This window comes from Ailuropoda melanoleuca, chromosome 1 (genome assembly GCF_002007445.2).
Source record: "Ailuropoda melanoleuca isolate Jingjing chromosome 1, ASM200744v2, whole genome shotgun sequence".
NCBI lineage: Eukaryota > Metazoa > Chordata > Mammalia > Carnivora > Ursidae > Ailuropoda > Ailuropoda melanoleuca.
Genome location: NC_048218.1, coordinates 126818596 through 126836574, shown reverse-complemented (window position 1 = coordinate 126836574; position 17979 = coordinate 126818596). Strand labels below are relative to the sequence as shown.

The following is a 17979-nucleotide window of genomic DNA, read 5'->3' as shown; positions in this document are numbered from 1 at the left end:
ATTTTCAGTAATGGCCCATTCATTCCACGATAGCCACAGCAGTGTATTTGCATTAAACTGCAAAACCAGTGTAGGGTATCACTTGTTTTTGGTTGAGGCATGTGTCTGGTAGGAGGAACCTCTTTCACAAGTGACTTTAAGGGCTGTAACAACTCCTTTGAAAAAATCATGAGATTAAAAAAGAAAAGTTTTGTTTAATGCCCTTAACAATAATTTTACTCAGATTGCATTTTAAAGAAAGTTTTTATGACTGTGGGGCTACTTAAAAAATCTCTCTGTTTTAATGCTGAGAAAATTTGTGAACTTAGAACTCTTCATTTTCAGATCCCAGAGGAAAATAGAAATATCCTTTTGTTGATGGAACTTTGGACAGCTAAAAAGGCTTCCTTGGTCCACTTTTGGTCCTGATTTTACTTGTTAGTATGCTATATTAATACAGGTGAATGCTTCAAATTCTGTGTCCATTTTAGCATATTCATTTTAACATCTGCCTCTAGGGTTGCTGAACAGCTGGGTATTTTTTATACGAGTAAAATGTGGAAAACTTGAAAAGCATCAGTGTTTAGAATTTGTCTGGTATTTTGAAGGGATATGAAATAAATACTTAAAAATCTTTTCTCCTTGATCCATAGCTCTCAAAATCATTGTAGTGTTACTATTTCTAATTGGTACATTTGCTTTGATATCTCAATCATAGAACTTTTTGGATATACTCAAATAAGCAGAATGTGAAAGCATGCATCCTGGGATTCCGAAGCCAGCTGGCATGGTCTCCCCCACCCCTGCCAACACGGTATTTGTGAGGAACAAAATATTTGGTTTTGAAAAGTTTAAATATTAATCTCAGCCTTTAGTGTCTGCCTTTTGTATTGGTTAGGTTAACAGTTGGAAAGATTAAGGACAACTCCTGAGCAACTTCTCTTAAACTGCTTGAAATTTCCTTCTGTGTGAGGACAGACTTTAAATCATTGTGGATATAACAGGAGATACTATTTCTCTTGTATATTCATGAGAATGGGATATAAAAGGAGTTAGTCATACTCTCTTTGCAGGTAAATACCATGTAATGTCCAAATTCAGATATCCTTCAGCCCATCCTTTTGTAATACAGCTGAAGCCTATGAAATTGTTGATTCGACAGTGTTTACCTACATAAATGGCAGTTTCATACACAAGCTAATATTTAGCATTTTGCTCTGTCTCCCAAAAATTGCACCAATGGATATATTATTTTGCTTGCTTGCTTGTTCTTTTTGGTGATGTTGGAAGATCAGACAATGTCTCTGCCTTCAGGGGCATTTATAAAAACAATTACAGTGCAGCAAGAAATGTGGTAAAGGAACTATAAATATGATAACTTAGAGTTGTGGTTGGGGTGGGGGGTGCTCAGAGGCCATTTCATGAAATAGGTCGTATTTATGATGGCCCTCAGGAGTATGGTTGGAACAAGTACAGATTAGCTTGTACCTAAATTGTATGGCAGTGAGTGGAGAAATAGCCTGTAGGGAAAATAGCCTGGGGGGTGGGTTGGGAGGTAAGGTTGGTTGATAGCAGATCACATGAAATGTTGAAAAAGATTTCATGGAAGAATATTTATTCAAATTATTATTATATGACCAGATAGCTATTCTTTCAATAACATTTTCCTTTTCCCTCCATTATTTTGCCCCCTTAAAAAGTTGTTACCTGCTTACAAAAGCAAATTTGTGCCTAAATCGTTATAGGACTGAATAGATGGTTGACATTTGCTTTTTAGCTGGTAAGAAATACGTCTTTGGAAGTGGGTTGCAATTGACTTTGGAGAATCCTATAATCAACCCAGTTAAGCTATGGCAGTTGAAATGCAGTTAGCTGTTTATAGTCACCTGATTGCAGAACCAGAGCACTACGAGTGGACGCCCCCAGGTACACAGTAGCAGGTGAGGTGGCCATCACCTTGTCAGAGGTAAAGAGAGTGTGCGGCAGGGGGTTAGGTATTGGGAAGCTCACTGCATTTTGTTGAACTTACAAGTGATAAAGCTTTAAAAATGTAAATAAAAAAGGAGGCTTGCCCTTCCCGATTTATAATGGCATGAAAAGAACTTCCTAAAGTATCTTCTGATCTGTGTTTTCAAAATAATTTTTTGTGGCATTATGGAAAGACTGTACTGTGGGGATATATAGTCTTGGCAATGTTTGATGGTATATTGTAGTCAGATTGCTTAAACTAGAGTCCAGGGAAGGTGGTTCAGGCGGCCTTCACACTTACGAGGATAGAGATTTAAGAAGTGGGCGCCTGGGTGGCTCAGTTAAACATCTGCCTTTGGCTCAGGTCATGATCTCAGGGTCCTGGGATTGAGCCCCGCATCGGGCTCCCTACTCAGTGGGAAGTCTGCTTCTGCCTCTCCCCTTGCTCCTCCCCCCATTTGTGCTTGCTCTCTCAAATAAATGAAAAATAAAATCTTTTAAAAAAAATTAAAAAAACAAAAAGGGTATGAAAGGATGGTCACCTAGGTTATGAATGCTTCAACTTGTCAAGCAGCTAGGAAAATCTGGAATTAATTGTGTATCACTAGGATATAAACTACATGAGGGTGAGAATTTGTAATTTTGTTAATTGTTATAGCCCCAGCTCCTAGGGGAAAAAATATGCTGGCTTTTATAAAGTGCATGGTCACTAAATGAGCCTACTAAATATTTGTGGCAGCCATTTAAGTAGAGATGTAGATAAGCCTGTAAGTGTGAATTTAATTGAAGCTTCCTTATAGGCCAGGTAGTGTCCTGGAGGCCTTGCCAGGATGCAGAATTCTCCTTAATTTTCTTATCCCTCATCCTTCACACCAGAAATTATTCCACAGAACTCTAATACATTTTGTGAAAAAAAGAGCTTTGTGGCCAGTTGAGTTTAGTAAAACAGTGCTTCAGGTCCCCAACTTTGAGTTTCCCAGTGTACACACAGTGTGTTTAAAAACTTAATTGTTTGTGAAACCATTTCATAAACTTAGACATCCTTGCAGCTTGTTTTTGGTGATACCTTTGACATCTACAGATTTTTATTCGATGGAACAAGCATCTTGTGGGAAAAGATTAGAAAGAATCCTGCTGTTCCTAATGCCTCTAGGAAGTGACTTGACTTAGAAGATCACTTTAGAAGCTGTGGAAGAAACTTTAATAGTAAGATGTCATTAGGATAAATTTCTTGCCAGGAAACTCATCTGTCGATATGTGATCACCCACCTGATCAGTTTTCAACCCTTAAAAATACCATGACTGTTTGGCGGTTACTAATTTCAGTTTTCTTAGGTCCCATTTTCTCTCATTACAGAGTTTAGGAATTGTGTTTCTAAAGGTGAGTGATTAATGACATAATGGTATTGCATAGCAGAAGGGAACCCATTTATTTTTATTGGTATTCTGTTCAAACAAAATGAGGATACTCAGCTTTAGCTGCCTTGTAATAAACTCACGATTTCCAAAATCTTGTTAAAATACTTTGTTCCATACTTTCACGTAACAGTGACGTGCTTTCTATTATACATTTGCAATTCTTACTCATTTAACAAAGCTGTGAGTGTTCACTCCATGCTGAGGGCCAGTGAAGGTACTAGGTGAAAAAGGCGGCCAGGTTCTGGAGAAGCTTCATGGACGATGGCATGTAGGGAGTAAGAAATAAGTATCAAAGAGGAAACAGTACTGTGAGGAAAAACGGAATCCTCATCTGGTAGAGAAGAAATGGGAATACCCCACAAGACATACTTCTTATTTTGGAATTATTCTATTGGTAATCAGTAATCTGAACCGATTTTTAAAAGATTAATAAATTAATCTCTAACTTCAAGAGGATAAGCAAAGTTATTTGAGTAAGGAATCTCTTACTTTCTCTATTTCAAGGCTGTGGATAGGGTGATTTGGCAGGCTGACCCTGCTGGTCCCCTTTCCTTTAAAAGGCAAGTTTTTTCTTTTAAGAACCCCTTCTACCCATTAGCAAGGTAAAAAAATAAACCATGAGTCCCTAGAGGTCTTCATTTTGTTTTCTTCTCAATTCTTTCACTCTCCTACGAGGCACATTTACCTCTAAAGCTGCTGTGGGGCACCCACAGGGCATCAAAGTACCAGTTATCTCTAGTTATTAGGATGAATTCTAACAATTTACTCAGTGGAGTTTATTTTTTCAGTTGCAGTATTGTATATAAAACTTTAATATATGATCTTTATTATGTGCCCTTGAACTGTATGGACCTCACCATTTATTGAAAGGAGGCTTAGACAAGATCTTCATAGTATCTTCCAGGTTTATCAGTTTTTCTGATTTTAAATTAGATGTGTGCTCCAGTGTGTTTATATATAGAAGCACAAAATTGGAATAAAAATACTCAAAATACCTACTTAAGTGATAAAATCCTATAAAGGGATGTTAAGCAGACTTTCTTCTGCTTACGGGAATTACAATATTCTATATTTGCTCCGTAAGACCATAAACTAAGACACATATCATAAAACAGTCTGTTGATCTCATTAGGGATCCTTCATAGGTTAGTTTAGCATCCAGTACTCCAGCATTAACAGTATGTCAAAAGCTAATGTAGTATTCCTGAAAGGCAAACCTGTCTAATTCTAGTTCTGTATCAGGTCCGTGATTGCCCGGCTCACAGATAATAGTGATTCTGAGGTCTGGTCATGGGCTTGCAATAATGAGTCATGGTTACAGAATATGCAGGTCTTAGCACTAAGCCATATGTGACAAGTATAATCTGAACCACATAAAGCACAGATGTTAGGGTCTGCTGGGGTTAATTAGGACTCCTAATTTCTCTAATCCCCTACACAAACTGTAATTACCCCAGGCTATATATAAAACTGGTTATTTATGTTAGGTCTATAAAATTGGCAAGTTTTCTGCCATTAAGTAGATACTGTGTATCCGGTTAGGTGTCAAAGAATGTGTTAGAGGCAGTGGTGAAAACAAATGCTGAACGACCTATGAACCTTAAGGAATTTAAAAGTAGACTAGCTAGTGTTCATGATTTTTTTCATGTAAAAAATCGAAGGCGTGCATCCATTTCCAACATTTGTTTTTTAAAATGAGATTGTATTAAAATATTGGGATATCTCTTTAGTGCTTTCAGTTGACAGTTGTAGTAAATGTGGGAAGAGTTATGCTTTATTTTGCTTTATGTAGTATCAGTGGTGGTTAATTGGAAAGAGTAAATTAGGAGCCAGGAAACTTGGATAATAATTATGGCTCTGCCTTTGAATGAGTCACGTAATACACATGGGCTTTGGTTTCTGTGGCAGCACAGGACTAGATTTTTTTAAGATCCTGACGAGCTCAAAAAGATTGCGTCATCTCTGAAGTATTTTCCTTTGACTGTCAATTAATTGTATTGTTTACATGGAGTTCAGTATTTTTTTTTTTTAGATTTTATTTATTTATTCAACAGAGATAGAGACTGCCAGCGAGAGAGGGAACACAAGCAGGGGGAGTGGGAGAGGAAGAAAGCAGGCTCATAGCAGAGGAGCCCGGTGGGGCTCGATCCTAGAACGCCGGGATCACGCCCTGAGCTGAAGGCAGACGCTTAACCGCTGTGCCACCCAGGCGCCCTTCAGTATTTATTTTTTATTTCCTGAGACAGAGCACATGTGCATGTGTGCAAGCTGGGGGAGAGGGAGAATCTTAGCAGTTCCATGCTCAGCACAGAGCCCAAAGCAGGGCTGGATCTCATGACCCCGAGATCATGACATGGACCAAAATCAAGAGTCAGATGCTCAGCCGACAGAGCCACCCAAGGCGCCCTGGAAGTTCAGTTTTTAATTGAATGAATTTGGTCTTTATGTCAAATAATTTTATCTTTGACCCTCACTCTAACCATCTAAAACAAGTGAATATTGAGCTATGTCAGATTTTTGTCATAAATTCATATTTATCTTAAATACTGGTAATTTTTTATACATAAAATGATTCTTGCTAAGTAAATTTGTTTCTTCTGGAAAAATGTACTTTTTGTCAGCTCTATTGTAAAATTTTTGAGGAGAGAAAATAACCATAGTAGTTATAACCTTTTCTCCCTCCTCACCCGGTCCCCTGTTCAGCAGGTGAAGCATTAGGAAAATCATTTCTTAATTACTCCAGATTTCTAAAGTTAGGGTTTTTATAGAGCCATAAGATGAAAGGGGTTTGAGTAAACTTCCAGTTCCAGTGAAAAGACCACTTTTGCCTGTGCTGTTTATTTTAGTGCCAATTACCCATCCCAAAGAAGAGCAGCGGGGTATGTACATATGTATCCACAAACAAGCAACCTTACCTCTGTGGACCTCCGTTTTTGTAGCTGTAATATAAAGCGAGGATAATAGGCTTTGTAAGAGTATGGCAGTTTGTTGTGACTAACTAGAAGCTTAGAGTATTGTCAGAGGAGTCTGTTGATAGACCATTTTTGTCCCCTTATTTGAGTGTAAAAAATGAAAAAGGGACCCAGTCAGTTAAGCAGGGGCACTTGATTTTGGCTCAGGTCGCGACCTCCCAGGGTCCTGGGATCGAGCCCCACTTCCAGCTCTGCACTAACCAGGGGCATGTACTTGTGGATTCTCTCTCCCCCCCCCTTCACCCCTCCCCCTGCTCACGCACATGCTCTAGCTCTAAAATAAATCTTTCTTTAAACGTGAAGGAAAATACAGTAAGCAGTTTTCAGAATGTAGATGTCTTCATGCTTAAACCTCTGCTGACAATTACTGGGACTAAAGCTCCAGTGTGGAGAAGACCATGCAGCCTGAGCATGAGTTCCTAACCCTTCTTCCCCACGTCACCGACAGAAGAGGAGGAAAGCCAAATGGCTCGAGACTCAGGACCTGGTTCTGTCAGTCCACGGACGTGCGTCCTGTTTCTGGCCGAAAGCTGAAGTCCTTGCCAGGCCCACAGGCCAAGGCTCTGGGTCTTGCTTTTAATATTCTCTCTCTAAAGAGAACTGAAGGACAAAGGAACTCTTGCTGTTCCTCAGTCCCTGCCTTAAACTGTCAGTGGAAGACAGGAAGGTCAGAGGGTCGAAGAATGCGTTGTAAGAACTGTGACAGAGGGCGATAAGGCTAAAGTGCGAATCATCACTGACACTTCGGGAACGCCTCCCATTTTCCAAGTGCTGTTGGCAAGCCACACAGATATTTTCTATTTGAACTCAATAACAATTCAGTGAAGTGTAATTATTATTGTCCACATTTTGTAAGATGCTCAAAAAGGTTAATAACTAGGGTTGTTAAGTTGCCTAGGGTCACAAAGACAGTAAATGACTAGTTAAAGACATAATTTGAACCCAGGACTTCATCTCGTAATATCCTGCCACATGTCAATAATGTATTCACTCCCTAAGTTTCTGTGAATGTGATCTTTTCAACGTTCATTAACGTGGGAACTTTGAATCTTATTTTAAAAAGGGCTAACTTCCCTATTGAGAAAAATTTTCAGTTTGGTAAAGCAAGTAGTTTTTTATGCCTTTTTTTTGGTTTTACTTTATTGTTGACAGTCATCCAACAAGTATTCCTTTCATGAAATGTATTTGTAATGACAAGGCTTCCTGAGATGTTTCGGACTCTGAAGGATCTCGAATGAATATCCTCCCCCCCCCCCAGCTGTCATCAACAGAAATGTTTTGCTAACATCATAGAATTTATTTTTTACATTTGCCACGAACAATTGGACTTTTGAATTTTACTTCAGCTCAGTGACATTTATTATGCCACTTGAAATTTAAATTTGTAGACAAGAGAAGAAAGGAAAATGGAAGCAATTCTGCAAGCTTTTGCCAGACTTGAAAAAAGAGAGAAGAGAAGAGAACAAGCTTTGGAAAGGATCAGCACAGCCAAAACTGAAGTTAAAACTGAATGTAAAGATGCACAGATTGTCAGTGACGCTGAAGTTATTCAGGTATTGCTGTTCGGGCTTGGTTTTGTTTTCATACTTTAAGCACTTGCCGTTAAAATTGTCACACCTGATCTAGTTGCATCTGTCAAGAATTTTTAACGTCTAATGCTGTTCAGTAGCATTTTTCAAATCTTGAGAATTTAGACTTGAGATATAAGATTCTTTGTTTTGGAGTAAAAAAAAGTTATCAGAATTCATAAACTTGATTAGCTTCTGAAGTAGATTAATGCGTTTAGATTTCAACTTCTCATTTCTATAAACATAGTATCAAAATTTCCACTCTGTTGTATTTTGACTTAGGAACAAGCAAAAGAAGAAACTGCTAGCAAGCCAACCCCTGCCAAAGTGAATAGAACTAAACAGAGAAAAAGTTTTTCTCGAAGTCGAACTCACATTGGACAGCAGCGTCGGAGACACAGGACTGTCAGCATGTGTTCAGATATCCAGCCATCTTCCCCTGACATAGAAGTCACTTCACAACAGAACGATATTGAAAATACTGTACTTGCAATAGAACCAGAAACTGAAACTGCACTAGCAGAACTGATTCCCGAAACTGAAGTCCCAGCACTTACTAAATGTCCTGCGAAGTACCCTAAAACTAAGAAGGTAGGGCTCTTCAGGAGCACAGGAACTCTTTTCTAACAAGAGTGTCTTATGATGTTAAATATATTTGTGTTTTTAAGATTCACTCTATAACATCTTGTAAGGACTAGAACAGAACAAGAGGCATAGTTTTTACACTTAACGGAGTTTTTAAACTAAGAATGAGACTTAAAAACAGTAAAATCAGTTAATGAAAATGCACCATTGTTACAAAGAGAGTTACAATATTCAGTATATCAAGACTTCCTTTTAGAATTGCAAATCGCAATGTAATGATTTTAATAATTTATCAAAATTCCTTTTGCCTACCCTATGTACACTTTTTGCACTTTGCAGAAACATCTGGTTTTACATGTTATCCGTCTTATTCTTTGTATTTCCTACATTTTCCACAATATAGGTAGATTATTAAAATTATGTGAAGAAATTATTGATTGCCATAAAGAAGGGTAGTTTTAGAGGAGTTTATTCATCTTTGAAAAACTGTCGGACTTAATAAAGCAGTTATGGGAAACTATTCACTGAGATCAAGCAGCCTGAGCTTTACAGCTCAGAAATACCAGAACATCCTTACGAAGCACCCCCAACACCCGGTAGACTATAGTAGATTGGAACAGAGATATCAAAGTGGTAATCCTTAAGCTCTTTTTTGCGGGGGGGGGTGTTAGATCATAACTGGATTCTTCTTGTACACTTACATAACAAAATGTTTTGAAAATTTTTTTTTTTTTAAAGATTTTATTTATCTGACAGTGAGAGAGGGAACACAAGCAGAGGGAGTGGGAAAGAGAGAAGTAGGCTTCCTGCTGAGCAGGGAGCCCGATGCAGGGCTCAGTGCAGGGCTTGATCCCAGGACTCTGGGACCATGACCTGAGCCAAAGGCAGACGCTTAATGACTGAGCCACCAAGGCAGCCAATTTATCTTGTTCTTACCAGATTCAGTACAGTTTGTAGGTTCTGTTGAAGCCAGAAGTATATTCAGTAAATATCTAGGATGAACCCAGGAGTATACTTTAATGGCGAGTCAGAGGGTTAGAGACAAGATCTAAACACAGTTTTGTCTAATTGGAAGGCTGTACTCCTCCTTACTGCCCCACAGATCTTGAACAAGCAAGCCAACACTTGCCTTGACCATGAGCAGGTAAATGTATGTTAATTATAGTGGAATTAAAAAAACAACAGTTATTTTTGCCCACTTTGGAAGGACAAAAAATAACTGCAACTTGTCTTTGTAATTGACATTAGTGAAAAGAAAAACTCTTTGTTTAAAAGAGAAGCTACTTTTTTGACTACGGATATGACCTAATTCCTGCCTTTTAATTTTTAAATGGCTGAAATGTGCACTATCAATTTATTTAAATTCTTGGTCTGAGATACAGACTCTTGCTCCCATTTGATTCTCTAAAAAAGCCTCCTTTGCCACAGGTTTTGTTGATGGTATTCCCCTCTTTTAAACAACATAGTGTTAGAGCACCAAATGATCATGATTTCCCCTACTGTGAAGGCTTCATTCAGTGTAATAAGGCATAGTACTTCCTCTGTGCCAGATACTGTGCTACTTGAAGAGCTTTATGTATGTTATTTAGCTCTTTTAATCCCCACAATAACCCTACTTGTAGAGCTAGTTTCTCTTATGACCCTTCTTTTACAGATAAGGATTGAGATGCAGAAAAGTTCTAAAACTTGAAGTCACAGAGTAAATGGCAAAGCCAGGATTCCTACCAGGCAGTCTGGCTGCTGACTCCATGAGCTTTCTCTTGTTTGTCCAGGATATGCAGTTGTACATATATTGGGGGGAAAAAGAGGGGGAAAAAAAAGATGCTAGGATGTTTTACTGATTATCACTGGAAGACAGTGTCGGTAGATTATTTAATGTGTGTGTATCTGTGTGTGAGACTGCGTATACTACTTTTAGTACTTTTTTTTTTTAACAAATTAGAGTAAAAATAATATTATTTGATTACCAGATAGAAAAGATACGAATGCCCACACAGCAGACAAAATGTACTTGTGCTGACAGATGTTATCCTTATTTCCATGCCCATTACAATTGCTTTAACTAGCCTAGAAAGTTGAATAGTCGTCATATTTTGGGATCAGGTATATTCATGTAACCAATAAAGACTGAATTACATACAGTGTAGATAAAAATAACAGAATTAATTTAAAAAGGACTATGTAAATTTTCAAACAGTGATTGTCAGTGCCGACACCATTTTATTTATTTATTTATTTTTAATGTATATGCATTGGTCTCATCATCTGGAGATTCTCATAGGCAGCCAGGGTAGAAAAACACTGCATAAAATCAGATTTTTCGTGCAGACTGATAACAGAAGCAGTAACAAACCTAAATTCAGTGTTTGTGTTTATAAGGTAGTACTGGAGTCTCTAGATCTTGCTATTTTACAAAAGGTACCATGTGTTTTCTTCCTGGTAGAATACTATCGTATAAAAGATTTTAGGAGTAAGAGAAGTTAACCAAAGAAATGTAATGACGTATTGATTTTTTTGGACATCATCTAGGAATGATTTCAATTACCCAGCGTATCATTTTGGATAATACATCAGTTTTTAATTTGGTATCAAAATGTTCAGTAGGATAATCTGTGCAATTACATATACAGTGATCCAAATTTTTCTTTTCTGTAGCACTTGGTCAATGAGTGGTTAAGTGAGAAGAATGAGAAGACAGGAAAACCTTCAGACAGCCTTTCAGAAAGGCCTCTGCGCATAACTACCGATCCTGAAGTGTTAGCTACCCAGCTCAATTCCTTACCAGGCCTGGCCTACAGTCCCCATGTGTACTCTACTCCTAAGCACTATATCCGATTTACTTCGCCATTCCTTTCAGAAAAAAGGAGAAAAAAAGAACCTACTGAAAACGTTTCTGGCTCCTGCAAGAAGGTAAACTTTTCTTTGGATATAAAAATCTAGGATAAGCCAAGGGCCAGTCTCCTTCCTTACTACCATTCCTGGTACTGAAGTGCTTTCAGAATCAGCTCTGCATTTCTAGGCTATATAAACAGCTGCAAACTGGTTTCTATTCGTTATGTATTTCAGCGATGGTTGAAACAAGCCTTAGAAGAGGAAAACTCAGCAATTTTACATAGATTTAATTCACCCTGTCAAGAAAGATCCAGAAGTCCTACAGTGAATGGTGAAAGTAAAAGTCCACTACTACTAAATGATAGCTGTTCCCTTCCAGGTAGAATTTCTTTTCAGTGTTGTTTTAGTGTGAAGAATGTGGCAGGACATATACAGCTTATGTAACAGACACATTCTAGTTGTTACATATTTTATAAAATAAACCATTTTATTTTTTCTGTCCTCTAACCTTTTGGATGAAGATAAACACGAAAACCTTAAATATGCACTACTATGTATATTGGGGTTTATGGGTGAATTTTTTGGGCTGCTTCTCAGATCAAAAAGAACGCTTCGAAATCAGTTAAATTCACATCTGTAGTTCTAAGACTTCGCAGAGACTCCTAGGCCCGTGAGCCATCTGGCAAGATATTTCGTGCTGTTAATATAGTAAAAGTAACTCGTGGGGGTGGGGAGAGAGTGTTTCATGTTAGTAGTATCTTTAGAAACCCTGAAATTTAGTTTGGGGGTGAAATTCATTATAATTACTATCGTTGATGTTTTGATCTTTCTCCGAATATATTATAGATTGTAGCAAATACCACCAGTATAATGTCTGTGAATTCTTATTGCACCAACAGATCTAACTACACCACTAAAAAAACGAAGACTTTATCAGTTACTAGATTCTGCTTTCTCTGAAACCTCCACACCTACTCCTTCGCCGTATGCTACACCGACTCACACAGACATTACTCCCACGGACCCATCATTTGCCACTCCTCCACGGGTAAAATCAGATGATGAAGCTTGCAGAAATGGTTATAAGCCCATATATTCACCAGTTACCCCAGTAACACCTGGCACACCAGGGAATACCATGCACTTTGAGGTGAGAAATTTAAATCGGTGAAAGAAAACCTGTGGGGATGGTATTTAACAGCTCCCACTCCACACACCCCCTCCCTTAACAACTACTGTGCCTTATGAGTAGGGGAATAAAGTTGTTAAGAAACCAAAAGAGCAAATCTGGAACATGCATTGATGTGAATTTAAACTTTTACATTTTTATTAAAATGAGCATAACTTTCATCTCATTGATACTCAGCATCAGACTGAATGGCTATGTGTATCAAATTGATTTTAAAGCAGAGGTCTTCTGTGGGGGAATGGAAGTAAAACAGAAAAAAGTTTAAAACCAAAGTCTGTGTAATAGTTTAAGTTTTCATTTCTATAAATTATCATGGATTTAGTTACATATTTTAATTTTCAGTTCTATTTCTTTTATGTAGAATATTTCTTCCCCAGAAAGTTCTCCAGAAATTAAGAGACGCACTTATAATCAAGAGGTAAGAAGTTATTCAAAAAGATTATTTAAATTGGTGACCTTTTCCTATTACCATTATTTTGCATAAATTATTCGGAGATTTTAAAATTAGTAGTCTCAAGATGTGGTTATTTGTGTAATTTTTTTGTTTTAATTCTGTGAACAGGGATATGACCGATCTTCAACCATGTTAACATTGGGGCCTTTTAGAAATTCTAATTTAACTGATCTGGGTCTGCAAGAAATAAAGACTATTGGTTACACCAGCCCAAGGAGTAGGACTGAAGTCAACAGGCAGTGCCCTGGAGAAAAGGAATCTGTGTCAGACCTTCAGCTGGGACTCGATGCAATTGAGCAAACTGCCTTACATAAAACCATGGAACCACCTACCCATGACAGGACTGATTCTAACAGCCAACTGGAATCTACTCACTCTGGACGGGGCACAATGTATTCTTCCTGGGTAAAGAGTCCTGACAGAACAGGAGTTAACTTCTCAGTAAACTCTAACTTGAGGGACCTGACGCCCTCACATCAGTTGGAGGTTGGAGGAGGCTTCCGAATAAGTGAGTCAAAGTGCCTGATGCAGGATGATACTAGAGGCATATTTATGGAAACACCTGTGTTTTGTACTTCAGAAGATGGGCTTGTTTCTGGTTTCGGACGGACTGTTAATGACAATTTGATCGACGGAAGTTGCACACCCCAGAATCCACCACAAAAGAAAAAGGTTACAAATTTAACGATTTTAGTCCTTTTTATAGTGTCTTTTTCATACTACTTCTGAGGGTTATTAGCAGTTATGATATATATTGTGTAAGGCATTCGTACTCCAGTTATTCAAGTTAAATTTTAAACCTTTTATAAATGCTCAATTAGAAGATACTTACAGAGAAGTAAAACATTCTAGTGATAGGGAAAATGCTTGTAACATGGTTTCAGAGAAATCTCAAGATGATTTATTTCACTGAAAGAGTAACTTCAAAAATAACCACTTCCTAGCCAAATAAACAGAGTTGAATAATAATTGTGTTATTATCCTTACTTTACGTAGAACAGGCAGCCTTGTATTGGAGAAATGCTGCTTTCATCATCCAGAATATCGATAGTATTTAGGCCATGGATAGGAGTATTTTGAAAAGTGTTCTGTAAATAATGTAAGTTCCCTGACTTCACCACCATTGTTTGTTTGGTTGGCAGCAGACGTACTGAGACATTTAGAATGCCTTATTTCAGACAAATGGGATAAACTACACCACTTATTTTATTTGTTAATAAGTAGGCTTATTGCTTTGCAAGTCAAAGAATTTTAGTGATGTGTGCTTTTAATTTTTATAACAGAGTCCAGTTGGCAACTTTGTGGGAAGCAATGTAGTATAGTGGAAAGAGCACGGGCTTTCAAGTAAGACCTAGGTTCGAATCCCGGCTCCAACACTCACCAGCTGTGTGACCTTGAGTGAGTGAGTTACTCAATTTCCTCATCTGTAAAATGGGGATGATAATATACCTATTTCATAGGGTTGCTGTGAGGATTAAATGAGATAATGTATGTAAATCATCTAAATACAATGCCTGGCTTATAATATGCATTGATAACTGTTAATTGTTATTATTTGTTCAAAATCACATTATTTTACATAATTTTCCTAATGTAAATGTAGTAATTTTCTTTAAAAAAAAAAGGATAGATTGACTCTGACATATAAAACAAGAATAAAAGACTGGCTTTTCCTTCTCTTTCTTGCGGAAGGTCTCGCTATTAGAATACCGTAAAAGACAGCGGGAAGCCAGGAAGAGCGGCTCAAAGGCCGAGCACTTTCCACTGGTTAGTGTGTCACCTCACGCAAGCGGCAACTCGAGCAACGGTGGTGACGGGTGCGCCAACAGGAGTGAAAGCGGGGAGCAGCTAGAAAGTACCGCCAGCCTGCCGTTACCAACACCAGCTGCGCTTTATAGTGCTACGTCCGAAGAAACCAGCAGTAACTGTCCTGTTAAGGAAGCTTCTGCCAGTGAGAAGAACGACCCAGAAGTTCAATGGTAAGCCTGTCTAAAAGAGTTCATTGCTAACTTTAGAACTCCCGAGTAGTATACCTTATAATTAAAGTAGTCTGTTTTTTATCATCCGGGCAGGATCTTTTCCATAGCTGATTGTGAACGCAGCTAGATCTGTAAAGATCTGAAGTGTGCTGTTCTGAAAAACACAAGCTTTGGGTAGTGAACTCTTCGTTCCCCCTGCTCTAAGGAGAGAGATGTTTGCAGTCCTAATTTTGAGAGACCCTCTTTGATGATTTTCGCCTTTTTCACAATATTCCTCTCCAAAGAACTTTTTTCACAGTCTGCATCCTGCGATTTCCTTATATCCCTAACCAGTTTCAGAAAAGAAGAACCAAGTTTTAGTATTTCTTTAGTAGGAACAGCTGAAGCTGGACATGGGATGGGTCTTGGCAAGGGCAGAAGGGCTCATTCACTTCCCTCCTGGGTCGCCTTCCCTGAGAGCTTCCCACCAGCCTTACAGTCCAGCCACGGGGTGATCTGTAAGGGTGTATCTGGTACCCGCCGTGACATTCTGAATGCGGATGCACTTCACCACCTCACTCCACCCCCCGCCCCTTCACCAAGAAATTGCTTAAGACAAAGGAATGGAGTCTGGCTATTTTCAAAGCGTTACACCTGAGTGTTTTCCCAGCAGAACAAAAGCCTTGGTCTGAGAGGACATGTTGACCATCAAGGACAAAGAATAATGTAGCTGGCAGTAGCTTCCTTGAATTGATGGTATGATTTTATGTTCAAGGACCGCTTCAACCTCAGTGGAGCAAGTGAGAGAAAGGAGTTACCAGCGAGCGCTACTTCTCAGTGATCACCGCAAAGATAAAGACAGTGGTAAGCGAGCTTGTTCCTTTGCGAAAGTGGAGCCAGCTAATCCCTCTGCACCCTCGTTCTTTGCAGTTCTAATGTTCTTTTTGGGTCTGCTTCATCTCTAGGGGGAGAGTCACCATGTGTCCCATGTTCACCGAGTCATGTTCCGTCTTCACCTTCATCTCATTCAAATCACATTCCCCAGTTGCAACCCAAGGGCCCAGTCCCTCCTTTCAGTGAACTTATGGAAGGTCAGTAAGCAGATGACCTATCATGGTTATTGTTTTAAAAACCTTTTTGAATCAGCGAGGAGAGTGCCTTCTACAAAGTCAGGCTGAAGAGAGTTCACACTGCTCTTTAGTGTCAGTGCAAGGCAGTGCTGGTCATGCAATGTTACGTTTACTCGAGCTTTCTTCTGCTTTACAGATCCTGACTCTGAAAATCCAGAGCCTATGACTACAAGTGAATGTCCATCCCCAGACACCTCTCAAAACACTTGTAAAAGCCCTTCAAAAGTGAACAAGGTAATAAAATCGACCTTCGAACATGGCCATTCAGAAAAGTGGGTGCTCATATGCATACGGAGATTCTCCTGCCATACCAAGTGTCAGTTTGTGATTTTTGGACACTTTGGGACCAGATGGTCTTGCTCTCTGTGCTTCAGTCCTCTACATTTTCTCCTAGAGGTCCACCCCTGTCACCCCAGGAAGTTCAGTCTTAACTATTTAGGACCACGCAGTCAGTTCTCTAAAAAGGTCAGATGACATCCATTGAAAAGAAATGCTGTCGCCATCCTGATTCAGGAAGATGTGCTGGTCTCGGTGGGGGCAATATCTGTGGAAACTAAAGATGAGGGATCAGAGACTGGTTTTCTTTTTTTCTTCTATGTAACACCACATACGTTTAAGTGGTCTTGTACTGGGATTATTCGTATTTGAACAATGCACCAGTTCGGGTGAGCACGTTTATTTACCCAAACCGGTTGATGATCGGGTTGGGTGCAGCAGGTCCTGTTAGCCGACTTAAAACTTGCTCAGTGCCAGAGCTCACTGGAATTCTTTCAGAATAAGGCTCAAAAATGGGTTGGATCACTGAGGGGAAAAAGGCAAATCGCACATAAAGGCCATTCTTAACTTGTCTTCCATAAAAATTAATCCAGGGAATTCAGTTTAAAGCTCAGGACCAGAACTCGTCAAACTGCTGAAAAAGCTGCCCTTTCAGGACACACACACACACCCCCCCGTCTCTGACGGACTTCCCCAGTCCGCCTTACTCTCTCCCCCTTTCTAAAGTGCATCCGAAGTGGCATTCAGTACCCCTGGTAACAAACCTCAATACACGTAAGACGTTCCTTACGGGGTTCGTTTTCTTTCCACAGCCTGGTTCCCCGGAACCCGTACTTCCTGTTCAGCCACATGGGAAAATACCCACAAAGTCCGATTCCCACTGGGAGGCCACAGCTACTGCGTCGGAAGCAGAGAACGGGGTGCACCTGAAAGCAGAGCTCCCCCAGAAGCAGCTGTTAAGTAACACGCAAGCACTTCCAAAGAACCCTGCTGCTCAGCCGCTCGCTCGAGGCTCAGCCGAGCAACTTTCCCAGAAGCTGCCGTCCGCGCCAGTCAAGTTGCATTGTCCTCTGTCCCCTCACGTAGAAAATCCTCCCAAGTCCTCGACACCCCACCCGCCTGTGCAGCACGGTTATCTCTCACCAAAGCCCCCTTCCCAGCAGCTAGGATCGCCCTACAGGCCTCATCATGCACAGTCACCTCAAGTGGGAACACCTCAGCGAGAGCCTCAGAGAAATTTCTACCCAGCAGCACAGAACCTTCCAGCCAGTACTCAGCAGGCCCCGTCTGGAGCACTATTCACACAGACCCCCTCAGGACAATCTTCAGCGACATATAGTCAGTTTACCGCCCCCAGTCTGAGCAGCACGGCACCGCCCCCTCCACCCCCTCCGCCCCCTTCTTCCTCGTCATATTATCAAAACCAGCAGCCCTCCGCAAACTTTCAGAATTATAATCAGCTTAAAGGTAGTCTCGCCCAACAGACTGTGTTTGCATCAGGACCAAATCAAGCACTTCCGGGCGCCGGCAGCCAGCAGCCCACTCCAGGCCACCACGTCACTCCAGGGCACTTCTTGCCTTCTCCGAACCCTCCTCTTCACCATCAAACTGCTGCCGCCGTGGTGCCCCCCCCCGCCACCCCCACCCCC

General features: G+C 39.9%; 1 protein-coding gene across 1 annotated transcript in view; it reads left to right on the top strand.

The window, feature by feature from the left end:
* The window catches only part of KMT2E (lysine methyltransferase 2E (inactive)), an 89908-nt gene that overhangs the window by 70855 nt on the left and 1074 nt on the right, over positions 1-17979 (top strand). The window contains exons 16-27 of the mRNA XM_034666751.1: positions 7727-7891; positions 8189-8497; positions 11147-11401; positions 11558-11702; positions 12223-12473; positions 12874-12930; positions 13075-13638; positions 14659-14945; positions 15700-15788; positions 15890-16015; positions 16191-16288; positions 17143-17978. Of these exons, the coding sequence (XP_034522642.1) occupies positions 7727-7891; positions 8189-8497; positions 11147-11401; positions 11558-11702; positions 12223-12473; positions 12874-12930; positions 13075-13638; positions 14659-14945; positions 15700-15788; positions 15890-16015; positions 16191-16288; positions 17143-17978 (3182 nt within the window). The remainder of the gene's footprint in view (positions 1-7726; positions 7892-8188; positions 8498-11146; positions 11402-11557; positions 11703-12222; positions 12474-12873; positions 12931-13074; positions 13639-14658; positions 14946-15699; positions 15789-15889; positions 16016-16190; positions 16289-17142; position 17979) is intronic.